This window comes from Myxine glutinosa, chromosome 7, assembly GCF_964187855.1.
Source record: "Myxine glutinosa chromosome 7, kmMyxGlut1.1, whole genome shotgun sequence".
Lineage (NCBI taxonomy): Eukaryota > Metazoa > Chordata > Myxini > Myxiniformes > Myxinidae > Myxine > Myxine glutinosa.
In genome coordinates, this window is record NC_136267.1 from 8,782,074 (window position 1) to 8,806,283 (window position 24,210).

The window sequence follows — 24,210 nt, forward strand, 5'->3', positions numbered from 1 at the left end:
AAGTCGGGTGAGGAGGATGGTGTGATCGATGGTGTCAAAGGCAGCGCTGAGGTCGAGTAGGACGAGAATGTTGAGGTTGCCAGCGTCAGAGGAGAGGAGAAGGTCGTTGGTGATTTTGAGGAGAGCAGTTTCAGTACTGTGGTTGGAGCGGAATCCGGATTGGAATGTTTCATACAGGTTATTGGCAGAGAGGTGACGTTTGAGTTGAGCGGCTACAGCGCGTTCCAAAACTTTTGACAGAAAGGGTAGGTTGGAGATGGGTCTGAAGTTATTTAGGGTGTCAGGGTTTAGACCAGGTTTTTTTAGAATGGGGGTAACAGCAGCAATTTTGAGGGATGGTGGGACGATGCCTGTAGACAGGGAGGAGTTTCTTGTTGCAATGATAAGTGGAGAGAGAGCAGGGAGGGAGGCCTTGACAAAGCTGGAGGGGATGGGGTCAAGAGTGCAGGTGGCAGTTTTCATTCCTATGAGGAGTTCAGAGAGGTCAGTAGGGGAGACCGGGGAGAATTGAGACAGGGGAAGGCAGGATAAGGGGGGGCAGTTGGTTGGAGGGGGAGCGGGTGCGGCGGTGGTCAAGCTGTTGTAGATGTTGTCAATTTTGCGTTGGAAGAAAGAAAGGAAGGAGATGCAGTTGTCTACTGTGAATGACTGGGTGGTGGTGTCCAGGCGGCGGAGGAGTTTGTTTATTGTCGAGAAGAGTGCTTTTGGGTTTCCGGAGCCAGAGTGGATAATTTGAGAGTAGTAGGCGGAGCGGGCGTGGGAGAGGGCATCTTTGTAGTGTTGTAGGTGGTCCTTGTAGGCTTGGGAGTGAACTGTGAGACCTGTTTTATTGCGGAGTCTTTCAAGTTGGCGAGCACGAGTTTTCATCAGGCGGAGTTCAGGGGTAAACCAGGGAGCAGAATGGGTGAAAGAAACTGTTTTGGTTTTTACAGGCGCAGGCTGGTCAAGGCAGGAGGAGAGAGTGTGGTTGTAGTAGTCAGTGAGGTCGGAAGGGGTGTGGAGGTCAATGAAGGGAGAAGTGGACATTTTTTCAGAGAGGGTGGATGAGAATGAGGTAGGTGAAAGAGCGTTTCGCTTACGGAAGTTGATAGTGCGATAAGAACAATGTTTTAGAGATGGCACCAATTTAATGTTGAATTATCCTCATTGAGATGTTTTTATCGGACATAAGACCAATGTTTTAGACATTGCACCAATTTAATGTTGAATTATCCTTATTTAGATGTTTTTATCGGACAAAAGAACAACGTTTTAGACATTGCACCAATTGAATGTCAAATCATCCTCATTTAGATGTTTTTATCGGACAAAAGAACAATGTTTTAGACATTGCAACAATTGAATGTTGAATTATCCTCATTGAGATGTTTTTATAGGACATAAGACCAATGTTTTAGAGATGGCACCAATTGAATGTTGAATTATCCTCATTGAGATGTTTTTATAGGACAAAAGAACAATGTTTTAGAGATGGCACCAATTGAATGTTGAATTATCCTCATTGAGATGTTTTTATAGGACATAAGACCAATGTTTTAGACATTGCACCAATTGAATGTTGAATTATCCTCATTGAGATGTTTTTATAGGACATAAGACCAATGTTTTAGACATTGCACCAATTGAATGTTGAATTATCCTCATTTAGATGTTTTTATCGGACATAAGACCAATGTTTTAGACATGGCACCAATTGAATGTTGAATCATCCTCATTGAGATGTTTTTATAGGACAAAAGAACAATGTTTTAGACATTGCATCAATTGAATGTTGAATCATCCTCATTGAGATGTTTTTATAGGACATAAGACCAATGTTTTAGACATTGCACCAATTGAATGTTGAATCATCCTCATTGAGATGTTTTTATAGGACATAAGACCAATGTTTAAGACCGCACCAATTGAATGTTGAATTATCCTCATTGAGATGTTTTTATCGGACATAAGACCAATGTTTTAGACATTGCACCAATTGAATGTTGAATTATCCTCATTTAGATGTTTTTATCGGACATAAGACCAATGTTTTAGACATTGCACCAACTGAATGTTGAATTATCCTCATTTAGATGTTTTTATAGGACATAAGACCAATGTTTTAGACATTGCATCAATTGAATGTTGAATCATCCTCATTGAGATGTTTTTATAGGACATAAGACCAATGTTTTAGACATTGCACCAATTGAATGTTGAATTATCCTCATTGAGATGTTTTTATCGGACATAAGACCAATGTTTTAGACATTACACCAATTGAATGTTGAATTATCCTCATTTAGATGTTTTTATAGGACATAAGACCAATGTTTTAGACATTGCACCAATTGAATGTTGAATTATCCTCATTTAGATGTTTTTATCGGACATAAGACCAATGTTTTAGACATTGCACCAATTGAATGTTGAATTATCCTCATTGAGATGTTTTTATAGGACATAAGAACAATGTTTTAGACATTGCACCAATTTAACGTTGAATTATCCTCATTTACATGTTTTTATCGGACATAAGACGAATCTTTTAGAGATGGCACCAATTTAATGTTGAATTATCCTCATTGAGATGTTTTTATAGGACATAAGACCAATGTTTTAGACATTGCATCGATTGAATGTTGAATTATCCTCATTGAGATGTTTTTATAGGACATAAGAACAATGTTTTAGACATTGCATCGATTGAATGTTGAATTATCCTCATTTAGATGTTTTTATAGGACATAAGAACAATGTTTTAGACATTGCACCAATTTAATGTTGAATTATCCTCATTTAGATGTTTTTATAGGACATAAGAACAATGTTTTAGACATTGCACCAATTGAATGTTGAATTATCCTCATTTAGATGTTTTTATAGGATATAAGAACAATGTTTTAGACATTGCACCAATTGAATGTTGAATTATCCTCATTGAGATGTTTTTATAGGACATAAGAACAATGTTTTAGACATTGAACCAATTGAATGTTGAATTTTCCTCATTGAGATGTTTTTATAGGATATAAGAACAATGTTTTAGGCATTGCACCAATTGAATGTTGAATTATCCTCATTTAGATGTTTTTATAGGACATAAGAACAATGTTTTAGACATTGCACCAATTGAATGTTGAATTATCCTCATTTAGATGTTTTTATAGGATATAAGAACAATGTTTTAGACATTGCACCAATTGAATGTTGAATTATCCTCATTGAGATGTTTTTATAGGACATAAGAACAATGTTTTAGACATTGCACCAATTTAATGTTGAATTATCCTCATTTAGATGTTTTTATCGGATATAAGAACAATGTTTTAGACATTGCACCAATTGAATGTTGAATTATCCTCATTGAGATGTTTTTATAGGATATAAGACCAATGTTTTAGACATTGAACCAATTGAATGTTGAATTATCCTCATTTAGATGTTTTTATAGGACATAAGACCAATGTTTTAGACATTGCACCAATTGAATGTTGAATTATCCTCATTTAGATGTTTTTATAGGACATAAGAACAATGTTTTAGACATTGAACCAATTGAATGTTGAATTATCCTCATTTAGATGTTTTTATAGGATATAAGAACAATGTTTTAGACATTGCACCAATTGAATGTTGCCAGGTCAATGTCTCTTTGGTTTTTATCAATTTGTGTTTCACTTCACCTCCTTTTCATTCGGCTCCATTATTTCTGCAACACCTGGTCCACAATAACCGAGACTGAGCCACGTGGATCGCAAGTATTCCTCAAGATTCTGGAACTTTTTCTCAGAAACTCTCAGGCTGAATAAAGTTTGGTTTGACATTGAAACCTGACTTCTTGACAGGTGGAGTTTAAACGGACACTATGCACACCTCGTGATGGCTCCATTGTGATCAGCTCAAATAACGGCTGTTTGAACCAGCAGAGGGTGTTACAAGTCAAGTGTAACTAACAATACCGAGGCCTAGTGTGCAGTGACAGGCATTACCAGCACTCGTTCAGCATTCATGTCAATGGTGTATACCTTTGACGCACAAGGTGTTATCACCACCTTGTTTACACCTAATGCCATGAACGTGTTCCTTTTCACCAGGTTGGCTTGTGTCATGTGCTCGTTTCATTTTGAGGGCGGTAATTGGATATTCCAGCAGAACAATCTCTCCATAATGTTTTCACATTTTTGTGTTTTTGTAGATCTCACACCTGGCACCTTGACTCTCGAGACTCACATTTAATTAATTTATTTTTCAGTGTACCAACTGCAACAAGAAGCCCCGCATCCAAAACGCATCACCTGCACTCAGATGGTGAGTCCGGCCTTGTGTGCAAATTTATCCCAAAGAACATGATTAGGATATAATCCTTTTGCCAGGAAATTGCAGGAAATGAAGAATGTAGAGATTTGAAACAAGATGTGTTCCCACTTTATCCACAATGTTTGTGTCTTTCAGGTTCCCAATCGTCCCAAGTACTATGGCAGGGAGTAAGTCCTGAATGATCCTCTCTGTTTATCATTACGCTCTGAATCATTTAAAGTGTCAATGATAATTCTACAACTATGGACTTCAAATGTGTCTGGAATTTCAAATGTGTATTTAACGTCCAAAAATGAAAACTAATTAATTATATTAATGTCCTGTCAAACTACTAATCAACTCATATTGATTAATTAGACCATTTAACCTTCAACATGAACTCATTCTTTTTTATTATGAGGGAAGAAGAAGAACCACCTCTAGAGGCCATTTTCCCCACAGAGCAGGTGTTGGCCTTTTTTTGGGCACCGTCGTCCCCTTTTTGAAGCAATGTTTTATGGCTGGATGCCCTTCCTGCCACCAACCCTGTTAGTCACCTCTTGTGACACACAGGGAATTACCAGTGAACTGGTACTCAATTTGCTGACCTCGGAAGGATGGCAGGCTGAGTCAACCCCCCTGGTGTTAATTCAGCGATCGACCGGGATTCGAACCCAGGATTCTGGGATCCCAAGCCGGCACCCTAACCGCTAAGCCAACACCAGGCTTCGAGGGAAGAAATAATAATGAGTATTCAAAAGAAGGACACTTTTATATGGGCGCAAGGAACCAGTATTTGTTTTATACTCATTTCCGTGATTTTAGTGTATTGTAAATAAACACATGATGATTCACAAAACAGTGTATGCTAAAATGTCCACTCCCTCTTCTTTTTTTTATTTTTTTTGGTTTTTATATTAGGGTATCCACTGCCTGTGAGGCGGTGGATACCATATTATTACTGTTCATTACTTTTCAGATTATTATTATTCCGCCGCGATTTTGGGGTTTTAATGCTAACTATGATGTCAGAGGTCATGCGGTATGGGCGCCATCTTGGAAATACTGAAAAAAGGTTTCCGCTCTATATCTCCGAAACCGCTCAATGGGAAAAATTGAATCATGGCTCTTTGTAAAGTAATCCCTATGGGGGAACATTTAGAAACTGGAACTGCGCTCGGTAGAGCATATTCCCCCGCCAGGCTGAACACTTTATGTTTTGTATCCCACCGAAAGGCCGGATCTGGATTCGGACCTCAACTAAAATTTAATCGGCTTGTTCTTGTCATCTAACAAACTCATCTACCAAATTTAGTCATAACTCGTCCAGAACTTTTTAAAATATCATATTATGTATCGTTTTTCATCCGATCTCGCAAGGGTGAAGCATCACTTATAATTTAATAATTATCGTATCCAAATCCATATTCAGATCTTCACCAAAATTGAATCGATTCGTCCTTGTCAGACACCCAACCTGCCCAACAAGTTTCGTCCAAATCCGTCCACAACTTTTTGAGATATCATGTTCATAGACAGACAAGCAGACAGACAGGGTTGAAAACATAACCTCCAACCACCTTTGGTAGCGGGGGTAGTGATGATGTCATTGGTGCTTCCATTACGGCGTCATAATTCGACAAGTAGAATGCTTGATCCCATGAATATGAATTTTTTTGAGCATGGTCTAAGGATAAATCAGTCGAGAATTTTTTTGATGACGTCATCGGCCACATGGTACGGCCGCCATATATTTTTTAACACACAACCCTTAAAAACCACTAAAAACCCATCTTCTCCAAAACAGCTGAACATATCAAAGTGAAACTTTACAAGCATAATCACATATCCACGACGAACAAGTAAAGCCATGACTTTCTTCATATGACACATCGTTTGGCAGCTATGATTTTTTGAAGAATAAACCTTAAAAAACACACTTCTCCAGAAGGGCTGAACAGATCGAGTGGAAACTTCACACAAATGTTCCCCATGCCTTGGTGTTATGGAAAAATTAATAGATCGCATGTTTTGGCAGCCATATTGGTTGGAACGAAAATCTTTTTCAAATTGTATATCTTAATGTGAAACTTCATTGAACAATGTGAAACTTCAATGTAATGTAGTAGTTGTCGAGGGGAATAAGTGTTTATATTTTCAACATGATTGGTCGTACGGTCTGGCAGACATAAGTTGTTGTTGTTGTTTGAAGAAGAAGGAACTCTGCAATATTATCTTCTCCAGACATGTGATTTTTCAGTATATATTTTATTGTGTAATGTTTGAAGTCAGTGGCATCCTGTCTATTAATTACGTACATCTATTAATTATGTACAATCGGAATGTGACACCCATTAGATCTTGGAAGAACCTTTAAGACCCCCAAGATCCCCAAATACCCCAAATACCCTTAAATACCACGAAGAAACAGAGGACCCTGAAGACCCAAAAGACTCCGAGGATTCAAAAGATCCAAAAGACCCCGAGGACCCAAAAATACCCAAAAAACCCTAAGGCCTCCAAGGACCCAAAGGAGCCAGAGGACCCCAATGACTCAAAATACCCTGAGGACTCCAAAGACCCTGAAGACTCAAAAGACCCTGAGTACTCCAAAGACCCAAAAGACCTCGAGGACAGCCTCATTAAAAAATTTTTTTAAATACAATACTGAATTGGGTTTTATAAAGAGGACGTCATGTGTCATGCGTGTCCGAATAAAGAGTGGTTGTAACAAAGCAGGACGGTGTGTGGTACCCGGTCATCACTGCCAGCAGTTATAAAGTGGCAGTTCTAGTTTTTATTATTATTATTATTATTTTTTTCATTGCTCCTTCATGTAATACTTTTCATTGTAATCCAAAATGTCTCCTCATTTCTGGCTAATTTGCATTTTTATTCCATATATTAATTTTGTTGTATGATATACCTATTGTAATTTTATGCCTATTACACCCACTCACTACGGGACAAGCATAAAAGTATCTTGGTATAAATGGGAAGAGTTAGGAGGTATCCGAACAAACAAGTATGTGCCGAGGGTAGTAAAAACAAGAGTGTATGTCGCGTGTGCAAAGCCAGCTCGATTTTACGACAGTGAAACATGGGCCACGAGGATGGAAGATGAAAGGGGAATAGGAAGAACAGAGTTGAGGATGTCAAGATGGATGTTTGGTATTTCGATGAAAGTATGAGTTGTAAATGTGGTTGTTAGAAATACTCTAAAAGGTATCAGTATAGAGTTCAAATTGATAAAGTGAAGGCTGAGTTGGTTTGGCCATGCAGCCAAAAGGACACATCATCAATGTGTGTGCCGTCATTCCTCGGATGGATGTTAAATGGGCGTCCCATTAGTTGGGGGATGTTAAAGATCCCACGGTGTCCTTCGCAAAGAGTAGGTGAGCTATCGCCAGCACCCTGAACAAATTACAAATTCCTGCCCTGACCAGCAGAGGGCACTGCATCAGTGGCACAGGAGCATCCCCATCCAATGATGCTACACCACAGCCTTGTGTTGCATGTGAAAGAATAATAATAATTTGGGATTAAGGTATTAAACTGTAGGCCTAAGAGTGGGACTGGCAAGATATTCTATACAAGATCGAGGCTCGTGTAAGAGCTAACATCAATCACAAAAAAACAAACGGACACACAAAACGTACAATAAAGGGAGCGGGAGACAAGATGGGTAGAGATAGGGAGGCACACAAGTACAACAGTAGAGAACAGGCACATCGGGAGATCTGTGCGGGGAGGAGGGCTTGGGGGGAGGAGGCATGGGAAGGGGGGGGGGGGGGCGAGGTATAAAACATATGGACACGGCTAGGACTTCCAGGAAAGAAAGAAGTCGGTATTTGAAAAAAAGTGGATCTGGGGTGAATTGACGGGGGTAGAAAAGATTAAGTTTTAGGATGGAGGAAGATAAGAGATGGTGGTGAACAGCTGTTTTAAAGACCTGGAGGGAGGAGTGGGATTGAAGAGAGTGAGGGAGTTTGTTCCAGAGGTGGGAGAAAAGAGGCATGAAAGAGTGAAGGTGAGCAGAGAGTCTTGATTTTGGCAATTTCACCAGAAATGTTAACATTCATTTTATTTTTTATTTTAATTCATTTAACTTGAATGTTAAAGGTCCGGTGCTGCATGCTACATTATAGTGCTGCATGCTACATTATAGTGCTGCGTGCTACATTATAGTGCTGCATGCTACATTATAGTGCTGCATGCTACATTATAGTGCTGCGTGCTGCATTATTGTGCTGCATGCTACATTATAGTGCTGCATGCTACATTATAGTGCTGCGTGCTACATTATAGTGCTGCATGCTACATTATAGTGCTGCATGCTACATTATAGTGCTGCGTGCTACATTATAGTGATGCCTGCTACATTATAGTGCTGCGTGCTACATTATAGTGCTGCATGCTACATTATAGTGCTGCATGCTACATTATAGTGCTGCGTGCTACATTATAGTGCTGCGTGCTACATTATAGTGCTGCCTGCTACATTATAGTGCTGCGTGCTGCATTATTGTGCTGCATGCTACATTATAGTGCTGCTTGCTACATTATAGTGCTGCATGTTACATTATAGTGCTGCATGCTACATTATAGTGCTGCATGTTACATTATAGTGCTGCATGCTACATTATAGTGCTGCATGCTACATTATAGTGCTGCATGCTACATTATAGTGCTGCATGCTACATTATAGTGCTGCATGCTACTGACTCACTGACTCACTGACTATCACTGACTAGAGTGAGTGATAGGTTGATGATGGTGAAAATGATGATTGGAAAGCTCTTGGTGAACGTCATCTCGGGATATGCTCCGCAGATTGGTCGGAGCGATGAAGAGAAGGACAAGTTCTGGTGTGCGATAGAGAAGCTGATGGAAAACGTGAAAGATGAGGAAGTTGTTGTGGTAGGAGGAGACCTAAGTGGACATGTGGGAAGGAGTATGGATGGTTTTGACGGAGTTCGTGGGGGTTACGGATATGGTGTGAGAAATGGAGAAGGTGAAAGGATTTTGGAGTTTGCTGATGGAGCTGATTTGTTGATTTGTAATACTCAGTTCCAGAAAGAGGATAATAAGCTTGTTACATACACGTCAGGTGGGTCGACGACAACCGTTGACTACCTGATGGTGCGTAGGCGAGATAGGGGGCACCTCCGGGACACAAAGGTGATCCCGGGGGAGGAGGCCGTTTCACAGCACCACTTGGTTGTCTGCGACGTAAGGGTGAAAGGTGCGAGGAGAGCTCGGCGGGTGAAGTACCAACTGAGAATGAAGGTGTGGAGGTTGAAAGAGGTGACAGTAAGGGAGGCATTAAAAGAGAGGCTGAGTAGGGTCGAGGATGATGTGGTTGAGCTTGAAAGTGGTTGGATGTCAATGAAAGCTAGTCTGTTGGGAGCCGTTGGTGAGGTATGTGGATGGACAAAAGGACCACCGAGGCACTCGGAAACATGGTGGTGGGATGATGAAGTTGGAAAGAGGATTGACGAGAAGAGGAAGAAGTTCAAGGAGTGGCAGAAGGCGAAGGGTACAGGAGCAGAAACAGCAGAGCATGAAAGTTATAAGGCAGCCAGGAAGGCTGCAAAGAAAGAGGTAGCAAAGGCGCAGGAGGCATGTAGGAAAATGTTCGGAGAACGCTTGGATTCGGAAGAGGGTCAGAAAGCAGTATTCAGGATTGCAAAGCAGATAGCAAAAGAGAGGTGTGATGTGATGGGGGTGAGTTGCTTGAAGGATGAAGTGGGACAAATCGTTGTCGACCCAGATGGAATTAAAGGAAGATGGAAAAGATATATGGAAATGCTGTTGAATACAGAGAATGAATGGGATGGCAACATAGAGAGTAACCCAGTTTTAGGACCGGCAGAGAAGATAACTGAGAAGGAAGTTGAGGACGCGATAAAAGCAATGAAGGGTAGAAAAGCGGGAGGGCCGACGGGAGTTGTGGGAGATATGTTGAAGGCAGCAGGAAGTTGGGGTTTGAAGAGAATGACAGAGATCTGTAATCTGGTGGTGAAATAAGGCCGCATTCCAGTGGATTGGGAACTGAGTACCATCGTCCCTCTATACAAGGGGAAAGGTGACCCTTTGGAGTGTGGCTCGTACCGAGCGATAAAGTTATTGGAGCATGGAATGAAGGTATTGGAAAGGGTGTTGGAGAGGAGGATAAGGAAGAAAGTGAAGATCGACGAAATGCAGTTTGGATTCATGCCAGGAAGAGGAACGACAGACGCGCTTTTCATTGTGAGGCAGTTGCAGGAGAAGTACATGGAGAAGAGGAAGAAGTTGTTTCTTGGGTTTGTTGATCTGGAGAAAGCATCCGATCGGGTTCCACGCAAAGTATTGACATGGGCATTGAGGAAGTTAGGAGTGGAGGAATGGTTGATCAGAGTAGTGATGGCAATGTACAAAAGAGCGCGCACAGCTGTAAGGACGAAGGACGGAAACAGTGGTGAGTTTGAGGTGAAGGTGGGAGTGCATCAGGGGTCGGTACTAAGTCCACTACTATTTGTAGCTGTGATGGAGGTCCTGGCTCAGAACGTAAAGGAGGGTTTACCGTGGGAGTTGTTATATGCAGATGATCTGGTGTTGATTGCGGAAAGTATGGATGGACTGAAGGAAAAGATGAACACGTGGAAGGAATGTATGGAGGCAAAAGGTCTGAAGGTGAATATCAGAAAGACGAAGGCGATGGCAAGTGGTAAAGCATGTGGTGAGGTGGAAAGAACTGGGAAGTGGCCCTGTGCTGTGTGTAGGAAGGGTGTCGGAGTGAACTCCATTCAGTGTACAATGTGCGCTGAGTGGGTTCATCAAAAATGTAGTGGTCTAAGAGGGTCATTAACCAGTATGGTAGCTACATTCAAATGTAAGGTGTGCACAGAGGGAGCTGCAGATGGAGGAAATGTTGAGTTGGATTTTGGAGACGGCGTGAAGCTGGAAGGTGTGAAAACATTTTGCTACCTCGGAGACATGCTGAATGGAGAAGGTGAATCAGACTCGGCAACGGTTGCTCGAGTGAGATGTGCATGGAAGAAGTTTCGGGAATTGAGTGGCGTGCTGATGATGAGGGGAGTGTCGTTGAAGCTGAAGGGAAAGGTGTATGCTGCATGTGTGAGAAGTGTTATGATTTATGGGAGCGAGACATGGGTAATGAATGTAGAGCAGCAACGAAGGTTGGAAAGGGTGGAAATGCGAATGGTTCGACGGATGTGCGGAGTATCGTTGAGAGAGAGGAAGACAAATGATGAATTGCGAAAGATGATGGGAATAGAGCCTGTGATTGATGCTGTGAAGAGGAACAGGTTGAGATGGTTTGGTCATGTGTTGAGGAAGGATGAAAGTGACTGGTTGAGAAGAGTGATGGAAATGAATGTAGAAGGAAGTAGAAGACGGGGAAGACCGAGAAAGACTTGGCTAAAGATGGTGGAAGAAGAAATGCGGGCAAGGGGGTTAACAAGGAGAGATGCAGAAAATAGGGCAAAATGGAGAAGATCGTCATGGGGACCGCAAGGCTAACCCCCGCTCTAGCAGGGAAAATGGCCTTTAAAATGCATGTTGTTGTTGTTGTATGCTACATTATCGTGCTGCATGCTACATTATAGTGCTGCGTGCTGCATTATTGTGCTGCATGCTACATTATAGTGCTGCGTGCTGCATTATTGTGCTGCATGCTACATAATAGTGCTGCATGCTACATTATAGTGCTGCATGCTACATTATAATAATAATAATAATAATAATAATAATAAATTTATTATGTATAGCGCTTTTCAAGAAACCCAAAGACGCTTTGACATAGTACGTAAAACAAAGACAAAAAAGACAAAAATACATAATTAAATAACGAAACAGAAAGGAAGGAGAAGAAGAGACGGTCAGGGGTTGAATGCGGTGTTGAACAGGTGGGTCTTGAGTGATGATTTGAATGTGGTGAGTGAGGAGGAGTCTGATGGTTTGAGGTAGTGAGTTCCAGAGTGTGGGAGCAGCGATGGACAAGGCCCTGTCCCCCCAGGATCTGAGTTTGGTCCGGATGGGGGGGGGGACAGGAGGTTGGCAGCAGCAGAGCGGAGGGTGCGGGTGGGAGTGTGTCTGGGGAGGAGGTCAGTCAGGTAGGATGGGGCCAGGTTATGGAAGGCTTTTGTAGGTCAGGAGGAGGATTTTGTACTGGATTCTCTGGGAGATGGGGAGCCAGTGGAGCTTGTGAAGGACGGGGGTGATGTGGTCCTGGGCCCGGGAATGGGTGAGTAGACGGGCAGCGGAGTTCTGAATGTATTGAAGTTTATTGACGATATTTGAGGGTGAACCATAGAGGAGGCTGTTGCAGTAGTCCAGACGGGAAGTGATGAAGGCGTGGATGAGGGTTTCTGCAGCTGTGGAGGAGAGGAATGGACGGCGACGATCGTTTTTCAGATGAAAGAAGGCTGTCTTGGTGATCTGTTTAGTGTGTTTGTCGAAGGAGAGGGTTTGGTTAAAGATGATGCCAAGATTCCGGATGTGAGGGGAGGTGGATACTGGGATACTGTCGATGTTGAGGGTGAAGTTGTGCGTGGATTTGGTCCAATAATGATTATTTCGGATTTATCACAGTTTAGTTTGAGGAAGTTGATTTGAAGCCAGGATTTTATTTCAGTGATGCAGTTTGTCAGGATAGAGTGGGTGACGGTGGAAATTGACTTGGCGGAAATGAAAAGCTGGATGTCATCGGCAATGCAGTGGAATGGGAGACCATGACGACAGATTAAGTGACCAAGGGGGAACAGGTACAGGATGAAGAGGAGGGGACCGAGAACTGAACCTTGGGGGAGGGGAGCGGTGGGGGATTTGCAGTTATTGATGGAGATGAACTGGTGCCTGTCGGAGAGGTATGATTTGATCCAAGAAAGGGCAGTGCCAGTGATGTTAAAGGTGGTTCCAAGTCGGGCAAGGAGGATGATGTGATTGATGGTGTCAAAGGCGGCGCTGAGGTCGAGAAGGATGAGAATGTTGAGGTTACCGGCGTCGGAGGAAAGGAGAAGGTCGTTGGTGATTTTGAGGAGTGCAGTTTCCATACTGTGGTTGAGGCGGAATCCGGATTGGAATGTTTCATACAGGTTATTGGCAGAGAGGTGATGTTTGAGTTGAGTGGCTACAGCGCGTTCCAAAACTTTTGACAGAAAGGGTAGGTTGGAGATGGGTCTGAAGTTATTTGGGGTGTCAGGGTTGAGTCCAGGTTTTTTCAGAATGGGGGTGACAGCAGCAATTTTGAGGGATGGTGGGATGATGCCAGTAGACAGGGAGGAGTTTATCGTTGCAGTGATAAGTGGAGAGAGAGCAGGAAGGCAAGCCTTAAGAAAGCTGGAGGGGATGGTGTCCAGAGTGCAGGTGGCAGTTTTCATTCCTGTGAGGAGTTCAGAGAGGTCAGTAGGGGAAACTGGGGAAAACTGAGATAGGGGTTGGCAGGATAAGGGGGGGCAGATGGTTTGAGGGGGAGCAGGTGTGGTGCTGGTTGAGCTGCTGTAGATGTTGTCTATCTTGCTTTGGAAGAATGAAAGGAAAGAAATGCAGTTGTCGACTGTGAATGACTGGGTGTTGGTATCCAGGAGGCTGAGGAGTTTGTTTATTGTGGAGAAGAGTGCTTTTGGGTTTCCGGAGCCAGAGTGGATTATTTGAGAGTCGTAGGTGGAGCGGGCACGGGAGAGGGCATCTTTGTAGTGCTGCAGGTGGTCTTTGTAGGCTTGGGAGTGGATTGTGAGACCTGTTTTATTACGGAGTCTTTCAAGTTGGCGGGCACGGGTTTTTATCAGGCGGCGTTCAGGGGTAAACCAGGGAGCAGAATGGGTGAAGGAAACTGTTTTGGTTTTTATAGGCGCAAGCTGGTCGAGGCAGGAGGAGAGAGTGTGGTTGTAGTAGTCAGTGAGGTCAGAGGGGCTGTGCAAATCAACGAAGGGAGAGGTGGACATTTTTTCGGAGAGGGAAGATGAGAATGAGGTAGGTGAAAGAGAGTTTAGCTTTCGGAAGTTGATTATGCGTTTTTGCCTTGGTGCTGGGGTGGGAATGTTGATGGTCATAGTGATGGCTAAGTGATCGGAGAGGGTGAGGTCAGAGCCAGAGAGATGGTGTAGATTTAGTCCAATAGAACAGACAAGGTCCAGAATGTGACCACGGTTATGGGTGGGAAAGTTGACATGTTGAGTGAGGTTAAAGCAATTAAGAATATCAATGAAGTCAGCGGTTATTGTGGAGTCGGTGGAGTCCATGTGGATATTGAAATCACCGAGTAGGAGGGTTGAGGGGGAGAAGGAGCAGAGCTGGGTCAGAAAGTAAGAGAAGTCCGACAGGAATGATGGGTGTGGTTTGGGAGGGCGGTAGACAACTGCCATGACTGACTATGTGTGACCAGAAAGTTTAAAAGCCAGGTGTTCAAATGATGGAGCAGATGAGATGGAGATGAGGCTGGTCTTGATGTCCTGTCGGTGTATTACAGCCATTCCACCACCTCGGCCCTCCGAGCGTGGTTTATTGATGTATGAGTAACCATTGGGTGTCGTGAGGTTGAGTGAGAGGTAGTCCAGAGGTTGTTGCCAGGTTTCAGTCAGACAGAGAAAGTCCAGTTTATTGTCCAGAATGAAGTCGTTCAGGATGTGGCTTTTATTGTTGAGGGACCGGGTATTGAACAGAGTAAGCTTCATATTGCTTTGTATGGTGTGGATGGACTCGGGTGATTTTGCCAGGCCTTGCAGACAGGGGGCGCGTTTGTGTATGTTGTTGTGATGACGTAAACGACGGGTGAGAGTGCGCTCAGCTGACCAGAGTGAGGGGATGGAGTGACCTGTCTGGGAGTAAACAAACTTGCGATCGTGCTGCATGCTACATTATCGTGCTGCATGCTACATTATAGTGCTGCATGCTACATTATAGTGCTGCGTGCTACATTATCGTGCTGCGTGCTACATTATAGTGCTGCGTGCTACATTGTAGTGCTGCATACTGTCATATAGTGCTGCATGCAACATTATAGTGCTGCATGCAAAATTATAGTGCTATGTGCTGCATTATTGTGGTGCATTCGACATTATAGTGCTGCATGCTACATTATAGTGCTGCGTGCTGTCTTATAGTGCTGCATGCTACATTATAGTGCTGCATGCTACATTCTAGTGCTGCATGCCTCATTATAGTGCTGCATGCTACATTATAGTGCTGCATGCTACATTATCGTGCTGCATGCTACATTATAGTGCTGTATGCTACATTATAGTGCTGTGTGCTGTCTTATAGTGCTGCATACTACATTATAGTGCTGCATGCTACATTATAGTGCTGCATGCTGCATTATTGTGCTGCATGCTACATTATAGTGCTGCATGTTACATTATACTACTGCATGCTACATTATAGTGCTGCATGCTACATTATAGTGCTGCATGCTACATTATAGTGCTGCATGCTACATTATAGTGCTGCATGCTGCATTATTGTGCTGCATGCTACATTATGGTGCTGCATGCTACATTATAGTACTGCATGCTACATGATAGTGCTGCCTGCTACATTATAGTGCTGCATGCTACATTATAGTGCTGCATGCTACATTATAGTGCTGCATGCTACATTATAATGCTGCATGCTACATTATAGTGCTGCATGCTGCATTTTTGTGCTGCATGCTACATTATAGTGCTGCATGCTACATTATAGTGCTGCATGCTGCATTATAGTGCTGCATGCTACATTATAGTGCTGCATGCTACATTATAGTGCTGCATGCTTCATTTTAGTGCTTACGATGCGCAGGGATACAGTGTGCCTATTCTGAATCGGGGTACACACCGTGATCATTCATCTCAGCAAGCTGGTACTCAATTTGCCGACCTCGGAAGGATGACAGCCTGAGTCAACCCCCCTGGCGTTAATTCAGCGATCGACCGGGATTCGAACCCAGGATCCTAGGATCGCAAGCCGGCACCCGGACCGCTAAGCCAACGCCAGCCAACACTGATAAAGCTTTTAAAACACTACACTTAACACTTCCCTTACTGTCTCTTTACCCGTTCCCAAACAGGTTTCATGGGATGATTTCACGTGAAGAAACGGATGCACTGCTTGATGGAATTGAGGGCACCTACTTGATTCGTGAAAGTCAGCGGCAACCAGGAACCTACACACTTGCACTGAGGTTGGTCACGTTACAAGGAGAAACGTCACAAATGGATTAACAATTTTCATATAACCAGGCATGTTATTGGTTTTGGGCCTAGTGCTTTTCCCATGACCCTCTAATAAGCTCTTGGATGCTCTGGATGGACCTTAGGGACACTCAATCCATTTGAGTTCAAAACACGTTCCAGGTAACCAGTCATGTGATCTGGAATTCTGGTAATTGAAATAACACACAAAAGTGAAAACCTTGCGGTGCTTTTCTCGATCATCAGTCCGTCATCATCGGAAGACATAAAAGGATCCAGGTTGATGGTGCAATGGAAAATAATCACTACAAAGACCTTGTGGTGCAGCCATAATGGTTACAGAAATAATCTACTGATTTCCTTGGTATGAGGAAAGCGAATTATTCATGGAAATTTTCTCTCTTTTGGAAAAACAAATTTTGGAAAAAAACAACTTGTTTTGACCATTGGAATCAATAAATTGTCAAAACAGGTGCATAGGATCTTTAATGTTATTTTATCACCTGCTCACAACATTTATTTTTCCATGGGATTTAGGTCGAGGCTCTGACTGGACCATTCAAGGACATTTATCTTTTTGTTCCTTATCCACTCCAGTGTACCTTTGGCCGTGTGCTTCGGGTTGTTGTGCTGAAAGGTGAACTTCCGTCCCAATTTGAACTTTCCTGCAGAGGGATCAGGTTTTCCTCTTGGATTTTTCTGTATTTTGCTCCAAAACTTCAGCGAAGGTTTTCATGTTCCTCGTTGTGCCCTCCTAGATTTGGGAACCAGACCCGCAACTTTCGCCTCTTTTATGATGGAAAACACTTCGTGGGTGAAAAGAGATTTGAATCGATCCATGACCTGGTCACCGATGGCCTCATAACACTGTACGTGGAGACGAGGGCGGCTGAATACATCGCGTGTATGACCATCAACCCGATCTACGAACACGTGGGATATACAACAACATCCGCTGGCTTCGGCTGGGCGGGTGTACGAGCCTTGCCCTGCGAGGTTCGGCCACCAGTCCCCACCATCCCTACTGAGAACGAACGACCAGCAACAGACAGGGTATGTACGCATTGAGTGGTGACATGTGGATCACCAAGATAGCTTTGCTTATTTCAGTAATTACCTCCGCCACCAAAGGTGGATGGAGGTTATGTTTTCACCCCTGTCTGTCTGTCTGTTTGTCCGTTTGTGAACAAGATGTCTCAAAAAGTTGTGGATGGATTCGGACGAAATTTGGCAGAGAAGTAGCGTATGCGACAAGGACGAAATGATTAGATTTTGGTGAAGATCCGGATCCGGATCCGGCTAGTAGAATCTTTTCAGTGATTCTTCACCATTGGGAGATAGGGCCAAAAACGATACATAGCAGGATATCTCAAAAAGTTATGGATGGATTTGGATGAAACTTTGTGCACAGGTTGTTTGTGTGACAAGGACTAATCAATTCGATTTTGGTGAAGATTCGGATCCAGATCCGGATAGTAAATTTTTTAAAGTGATTCTTCACCATTGAGTGATATGGCCAACCAGGCGGAGGTACGCTCTCTACTGGGTGCCGTTCTAGTTAATAGATGTACTCATGTTTCAACGTTATGTAAGTAATAGATGTGCTGTACTCATATTCCAATAGTATGTATTTAATAGACGTACTCAGTCCGGTTTCAATGTTATGTCATTACCTCCGCCACCAAAGGTGGATGGAGGTCATGTTTTCACCCCTGTCTGTCTGTATGTTTGTTACTTGCCGGAAAAGATTCCGGCAAGTATGTTGGTTGGTTTGTTACTTGCCGGAAAAGATTCCGTCAAGTATGTTGGTTGGTTGGTTTGTCTGTCTGTCTGTCTGTTTGTGCGCAGTACTACGTCTACACCATTGCACATAGAATCTCCATACTTTACACACATATTTGTCTTGCCCTGGAATAGACTGTGCCCAATTGATAATGTCATCGATCACGTGGTTCGGCCGCTAACTTGGAAAAAACGAAAAAATTTGCACCTCTATATCTCCGAAAGTGCTGAATAGAAAAAATTTAGACATGGCTCATTGTAAAGAACTCTCCATGGGGAATAAAATATTGTTACAGTTCTACGCCACCCTTCTTCCCCTTACCAAGGGGGGATTAATCCCCTTGTTCTTTCTGGGATTGGCGGAACCGAGGCTTGACACGTCCCTTCCGGGCAAACGCAGAGTGGGGTCTCGGGACCAATTCTCGCTCGTACCTAATTCCCTGCGCCACCCTGAAAGCGAGGAAGCAAGCCTCGCACAAGCCACGTGTGGTTTGAGTACGCCGAGGGGATTGAGTACCACGTGGTCCGTGCAGTCGTAGTTAGTGGAACCCGATTTGAGCGGTTCTATTCGTACCACGCTTATCCAATGAAGAAACCACAGGAATGATCAAATGGAAGAAAGGAAGAACACAGGTTTAATTATTCCCACACGTATGTACAATGATCGGGGACGCAGAGACACAGAGCAGCCTTAGTCAATCTTATCTTATCCCCTGGACTCGGGCCCGTCTCACTCACACAGGGAATTGCAGATGGGTAGATGTTCAGCCAACGCGTTGACGTGGTCGTCCAGAGACAGCCCCCGTCCGGCTCTCCACGGTCCCAGCACGTCCCACGAAGATGGCAGCAGGCGATGGCAGGAACCTCGTAGCGCGTCTCCCGAACAAGGCAGATGATGAGGCGGAACGGCAAATTGCGGGACTCTCAGCGCGGCTGGCGATTACACAGCCGTTTTCCTCACTCGCGCGACTTAATGCACTGTATAGCGATCAGCCTCAAACTCAACCGAGCGTCACGTATTAATAGCGTGTCTTTTGGTTCGTGCGCGTCGGACCTCGCCCTCTTATCTTGTACAGTTCTCGGACGCTCACAACTCCTCTTCCACGATCCCTCCAAGCTGGTTATTGCGCGAGAGTTCTCTTCAACGAGTCCTCCTCTCGCGAGTCCTTCGCTCATCAGTGTTCCCGTGCTAGTCCTTTTACCAAACCTTTTCGCGCGAGTCCTTCGCTTCAGTCCTTTTGAGGGCTTTGTGCAGCGGGTTATATAGCTACGCCCCCGAACATTCTGGAACCCTCTCGAACCTTCTCACCACGCCCTGTGATGCAACGCCGCCACCACCACCTCTGAGCCCTGATTGGCGGCTCGTGCTTACCGTCAGCGCTTCTGCCGCTCCGCCTCGGCTCCGCCCCGACCCTCCTAGCCTGCCTCGTGTTAATTCGCCCAAAATGAACCAAAGTTAGCGCAATGGGGCATGAGGCTAGGGTAGCTGGAAAGTCAGTGGAAGTAGGGCCTATTCTCCTGGCTCTACTCAATGCAGAACTAACAATGGAAAAGGACTAAGCTTACAAATACTAAGACATAACTATACTATCGCGAGGCTACATGTTGCTTGTATGACTAACTATGAGGGGGAAATTTTAACCTTTATTAAACTCACTGTACAAACTCAAAACCGCAATAATATGTTAATGATGATGTCATCGGTGCCTCCATTATGACATCATAATTTGACAAGTACAAAACATCATCCGATCAAGATGAAATTTCTTGAGCATAATCGAGGAATAAATTAGTTTAGAAAACAAATAATGATGACGTCATCGGTCACGTGGTTCGGCCGCCATATTTGTCCAAAATGGCCGATAAAAAAGTACATTCCGGTAAGTCCTCGGTCTCTGACCGATTTTTCATCTGTCTGTTTGTCTGTCTGTCTGTGCGCAGTACTACGTCTACATCATTGCACATAGCAACGCCATACTTTACACACATATTTGTCTTGCCCTGGAATAGACTGTGCCCAATTTTTAACTCTCTCGGCCCAAGGCCTCCTTTATGACATCATAATTCGATAATTCGACAAGTACAAAACTTCATCCAATCAAGATGCAATTTCTTGAGCACCATGGCCGCATAAACTGGTGGAGAAAAAAAAAATGATGACGTCATCGGTCACGTGGTTCGGCCGCCATCTTGGAAAAACCGAAAAACTTTGCACCTCTATCTCTGAAAGTGCTGAATAGAAAAAATTGAGACATGGCTCTTGGAAAGAACTCTCCATGGGGAATAATATATGTTAATGATGATGTCAATGGTGCCTCCATTATTACGTCATATTTCACAAGTACAAAACTTCATCCGATCAAGATGAAATTTCTTGAGCATAATCTAGTTGCCCTGGAATAGACTGTGCCCAATTTCTAACTCTCTTGGCCCAAGGCCTACATTATGACGTCATAATTCGACAAGTACAAAACTTTATCCGATCAAGATGAAATTTCTTGAGCATAATCTAGGAATAAATTAGTTTAGAAAACCAATAATGATGACGTCATCGGTCACGTGGTCCGGCCGCCATATTTTAAATCCCGGCAAGTCCTCGGTCTCTGATCGGTATCTGGTTTGTTTGTTTGTTTGTTTGTGAACAAGATATCTCAAAAAATTATGGACGGATTCATAAGAAATTTGGTCGAGATGTAGTATATGAGACAAGGACGAAATGATTAGCTTTTTGCGAAGATCCGGATTCGGATCCGGCTACTATAATTTTTAAAGTGATTCTTCACCATTGGCAGATAGGCCCAACACCGATATACAGTAGGATATCTCAAAAAGTTGTGGATGGATTTAGACAAAACTTGTTGGACCGGTTGTGTGTGTGACAAGGACTAATCAATTCAAACTAATCAATCAGACGAACTAATCGGACCAATCATTTACTAATGCAGTGAACTTATTAATCGATGAAAACAACGAGTCAGACGTTTTCTAATACATCACTGCACTTATCAATACATTAAAACAACCAGTTATATGTTTACTAACACATCACTGAACTTATCAATAGATTAAAACAACTAGTCAGTCGTTTACTAATAAACTAGCCGAAACCCGTGGAACATCCACGGAAGGGAGGATGTGTTGTATGGACAGAGTGTACCATTATGGATGGCATAGGGGATTTGCTTGTCCGAGTAAGAGTTAGGAAGAAAGATGAGAATGAAGAGTGCGTATATGAACAACGATCGCCGACACCGGCACAAATGCATGCTCTGGATTGTCCACTCAGTGGACGGCTTGCTGTCGCCTTCGACTGTCCAATCAGATGAGACAGCTGGCTTAACGTCCTCTGATGCGGTCACACCTGCGAGGTATCAGGAGGCGGGAACCGAATCCAAAACAGAAGCTAAAGTAAAGACCATCGGAGATCTCCTGCGGCAGCGTTTCTAACCGATGTGGTAAAGTACAGTACGTACAGTAAAGGACATTCTCATTGATCCGTTGATTAACTATAACTGACCTGCGCCGCCCTGCTGTAGCTTGACATGTTAGCAGGTACTCTGACCTTTTTCACAACTTCAAATGGCGTTTCATAAAATCCTGCTGTGACTCGACATGCGCCGCACCATAATCATTGGCTCATAAAACCCTACACTGCTACAGAGGATTATACTACCACCGGAAGCCGGCACTTGGTTGTCCACAGAGGGAGGGAAGAAACACACCATGTGGAATGAAAAACAAAATGCTTTAAAATATTCAAGAAAGAAACATTTTTTTTCATTTAATATTCCGTAAGTATTTATTGTACGACTAACGATTGTCAAAATAAGAACCTGCTTTGGGCAATCGCACACTATACCGTCGAGGCCGCTTTTACAGAATAAGAAGGAAATAATTAAATTAATGCTTTCCTATTTACATCGTTGAGTCAATACGTCAAAAAATCATTTTTTAAACCTGTAATCACTGGTTGTAGGGAATGCAGATTTGACGATCAGCTGATTTATGTGTGTGTGTGGGTGTGTATTTTAGACTTGGACAATATAAGAAGGAAAATTGCTTTGCAATACATGCCCAATTGCAAGTTTCAGATCAATATCAGTAAGCAGTAAGCACGGCCCATTATTTAATGACACCACTCGACTGTCCAATCAGCGGACGGCTCGCATCGCCTTCGCCCAGCAGACGCCAATACGATGGCGTCGAAAGATGGCGTCGTATCGGCCGTTAATCGGATGCTTTTGGGCCCCAAAGTCGACTAATTCAGATTTTTCGAGTCTGGCTGTACGTGATAAACAAAGAGCGCGGTTCGTAGATCGTAAATCCATTAGTGCCGTGGGCATCGGGTCACTGGGTGCGGCGTAAAAGGGATAACAAAGTCGAGTCCTTACGCTATTATTATATAGATCACTGAACTTATCAATAGATTCAAACAACTATTCAGACGATTGCTAAAACATCACTGAACTTATCAACAGATTAAAACAACTAGTCAGCCATTTACTAATACATCACTGAAGTTATTAATCGATTGCAGCAGCTAGTCAGACGTTTACTAATACATCACTGAACTTATCAATAGATAAAAACAACTAATCAGATGTTTACTAATACATCACTGAACTTATCAATAGATTAAAACAACTAGTTACATGCTTACTAATACATCACTGAACTTATCAAAAGATAAAAATAACTAATCAGATGTTTACTAATACATCACTGAAGTTATCAATCGATTACAGCAACTAGTCAGACGTTTACTAATACATCACTGAACTTATCAATAGATTAAAACAACTAGTTACATGTTTACTAACACATCACTGAACTTATCAATAGATAAAAACAATTAGTCAGACTTTCACTAATACATCATAATTGTATAAATACATACGCAAAGACATGCAAATACGCAAATAAATGCAATAAATATGCAAAGTATTGACATGGGCATTGAGGAAGTTAGGAGTGGAGGAATGGTTGATCAGAGTAGTGATGGCAATGTACAAAAGAGCGCGCACAGCTGTAAGGACGTAGGACGGGAACAGTGGTGAGTTTGAGGTGAAGGTGGGAGTGCACCAGGGGTCGGTACTAATTCACTACTATTTGTAGCTGTGATGGAGGTGCTTGCTCAGAACGTAAAGGAGGGTTTACCGTGGGAGTTGCTGTATGCAGATGATCTGGTGTTGATTGTGGAAAGTATGGATGGACTGAAGGAAAAGATGAACAAGTGGAAGGAATGTAAGGAGACAAAAGGTCTGAAGGTGAATATCGGAAAGACGAAGGTGATGGCAAGTGGTAAAGCATGTGGTGAGGTGGAAAGAACTGGGAAGTGGCCGTGTGCTGTGTGCAGGAAGGGTGTCGGAGTGAACTCCATTCAATGTACAATGTGCGCTGAGTGGGTTCATCAAAAATGTAGTGGTCTGCGAGGGTCATTAACTAGTGTGGCAGCTACATTCAAATGTAAGGTGTGCACAGAGGGAGCTGCAGATGGAGGAAATGTTGAGTTGGATCTTGGAGACGGCGTGAAGCTGGAAGGTGTGAAAACATTTTGCTACCTCGGAGACATGCCGAATGGAGAAGGTGGATCAGATTCGGCAACGGTTGCTAGAGTGAGATGTGCATGGAAGAAGTTTCGGGAACTGAGTGGCGTGCTGATGAGGAGGAGAGTGTTGTTGAAGCTGAAGGGAAAGGTGTATGCTGAATGTGTGAGAAGTGTTATGATTTATGGGAGCGAGACATGGGTAATGAACGTAGAGCAGCAACGAAGGCTGGAAAGGGTGGAAATGCGAATGGTTCTATGGATGTGCGGAGTATCATTGAGAGAGAGGAAGACAAATGATGAATTGCGAAAGATGATGGGAATGGAGCCTGTGATTGATGCTGTGAAGAGGAACAGGTTGAGATGGTTTGGTCATGTGTTGAGGAAGGATGAAAGTGACTGGTTGAGAAGAGTGATGGAAATGAATGTAGA

The 24,210-nt window shown here is 43.2% G+C and overlaps 1 protein-coding gene across 1 annotated transcript in view; it reads left to right on the top strand.

The window, feature by feature from the left end:
- Positions 1-24,210, top strand: part of LOC137430697 (N-chimaerin-like) — a 247,066-nt gene that overhangs the window by 47,628 nt on the left and 175,228 nt on the right. Inside the window, exons 3-6 of the mRNA XM_078781272.1 lie at positions 4,235-4,290; positions 4,435-4,466; positions 16,328-16,441; positions 17,210-17,504. Of these exons, the coding sequence (XP_078637398.1) occupies positions 4,235-4,290; positions 4,435-4,466; positions 16,328-16,441; positions 17,210-17,504 (497 nt within the window). The remainder of the gene's footprint in view (positions 1-4,234; positions 4,291-4,434; positions 4,467-16,327; positions 16,442-17,209; positions 17,505-24,210) is intronic.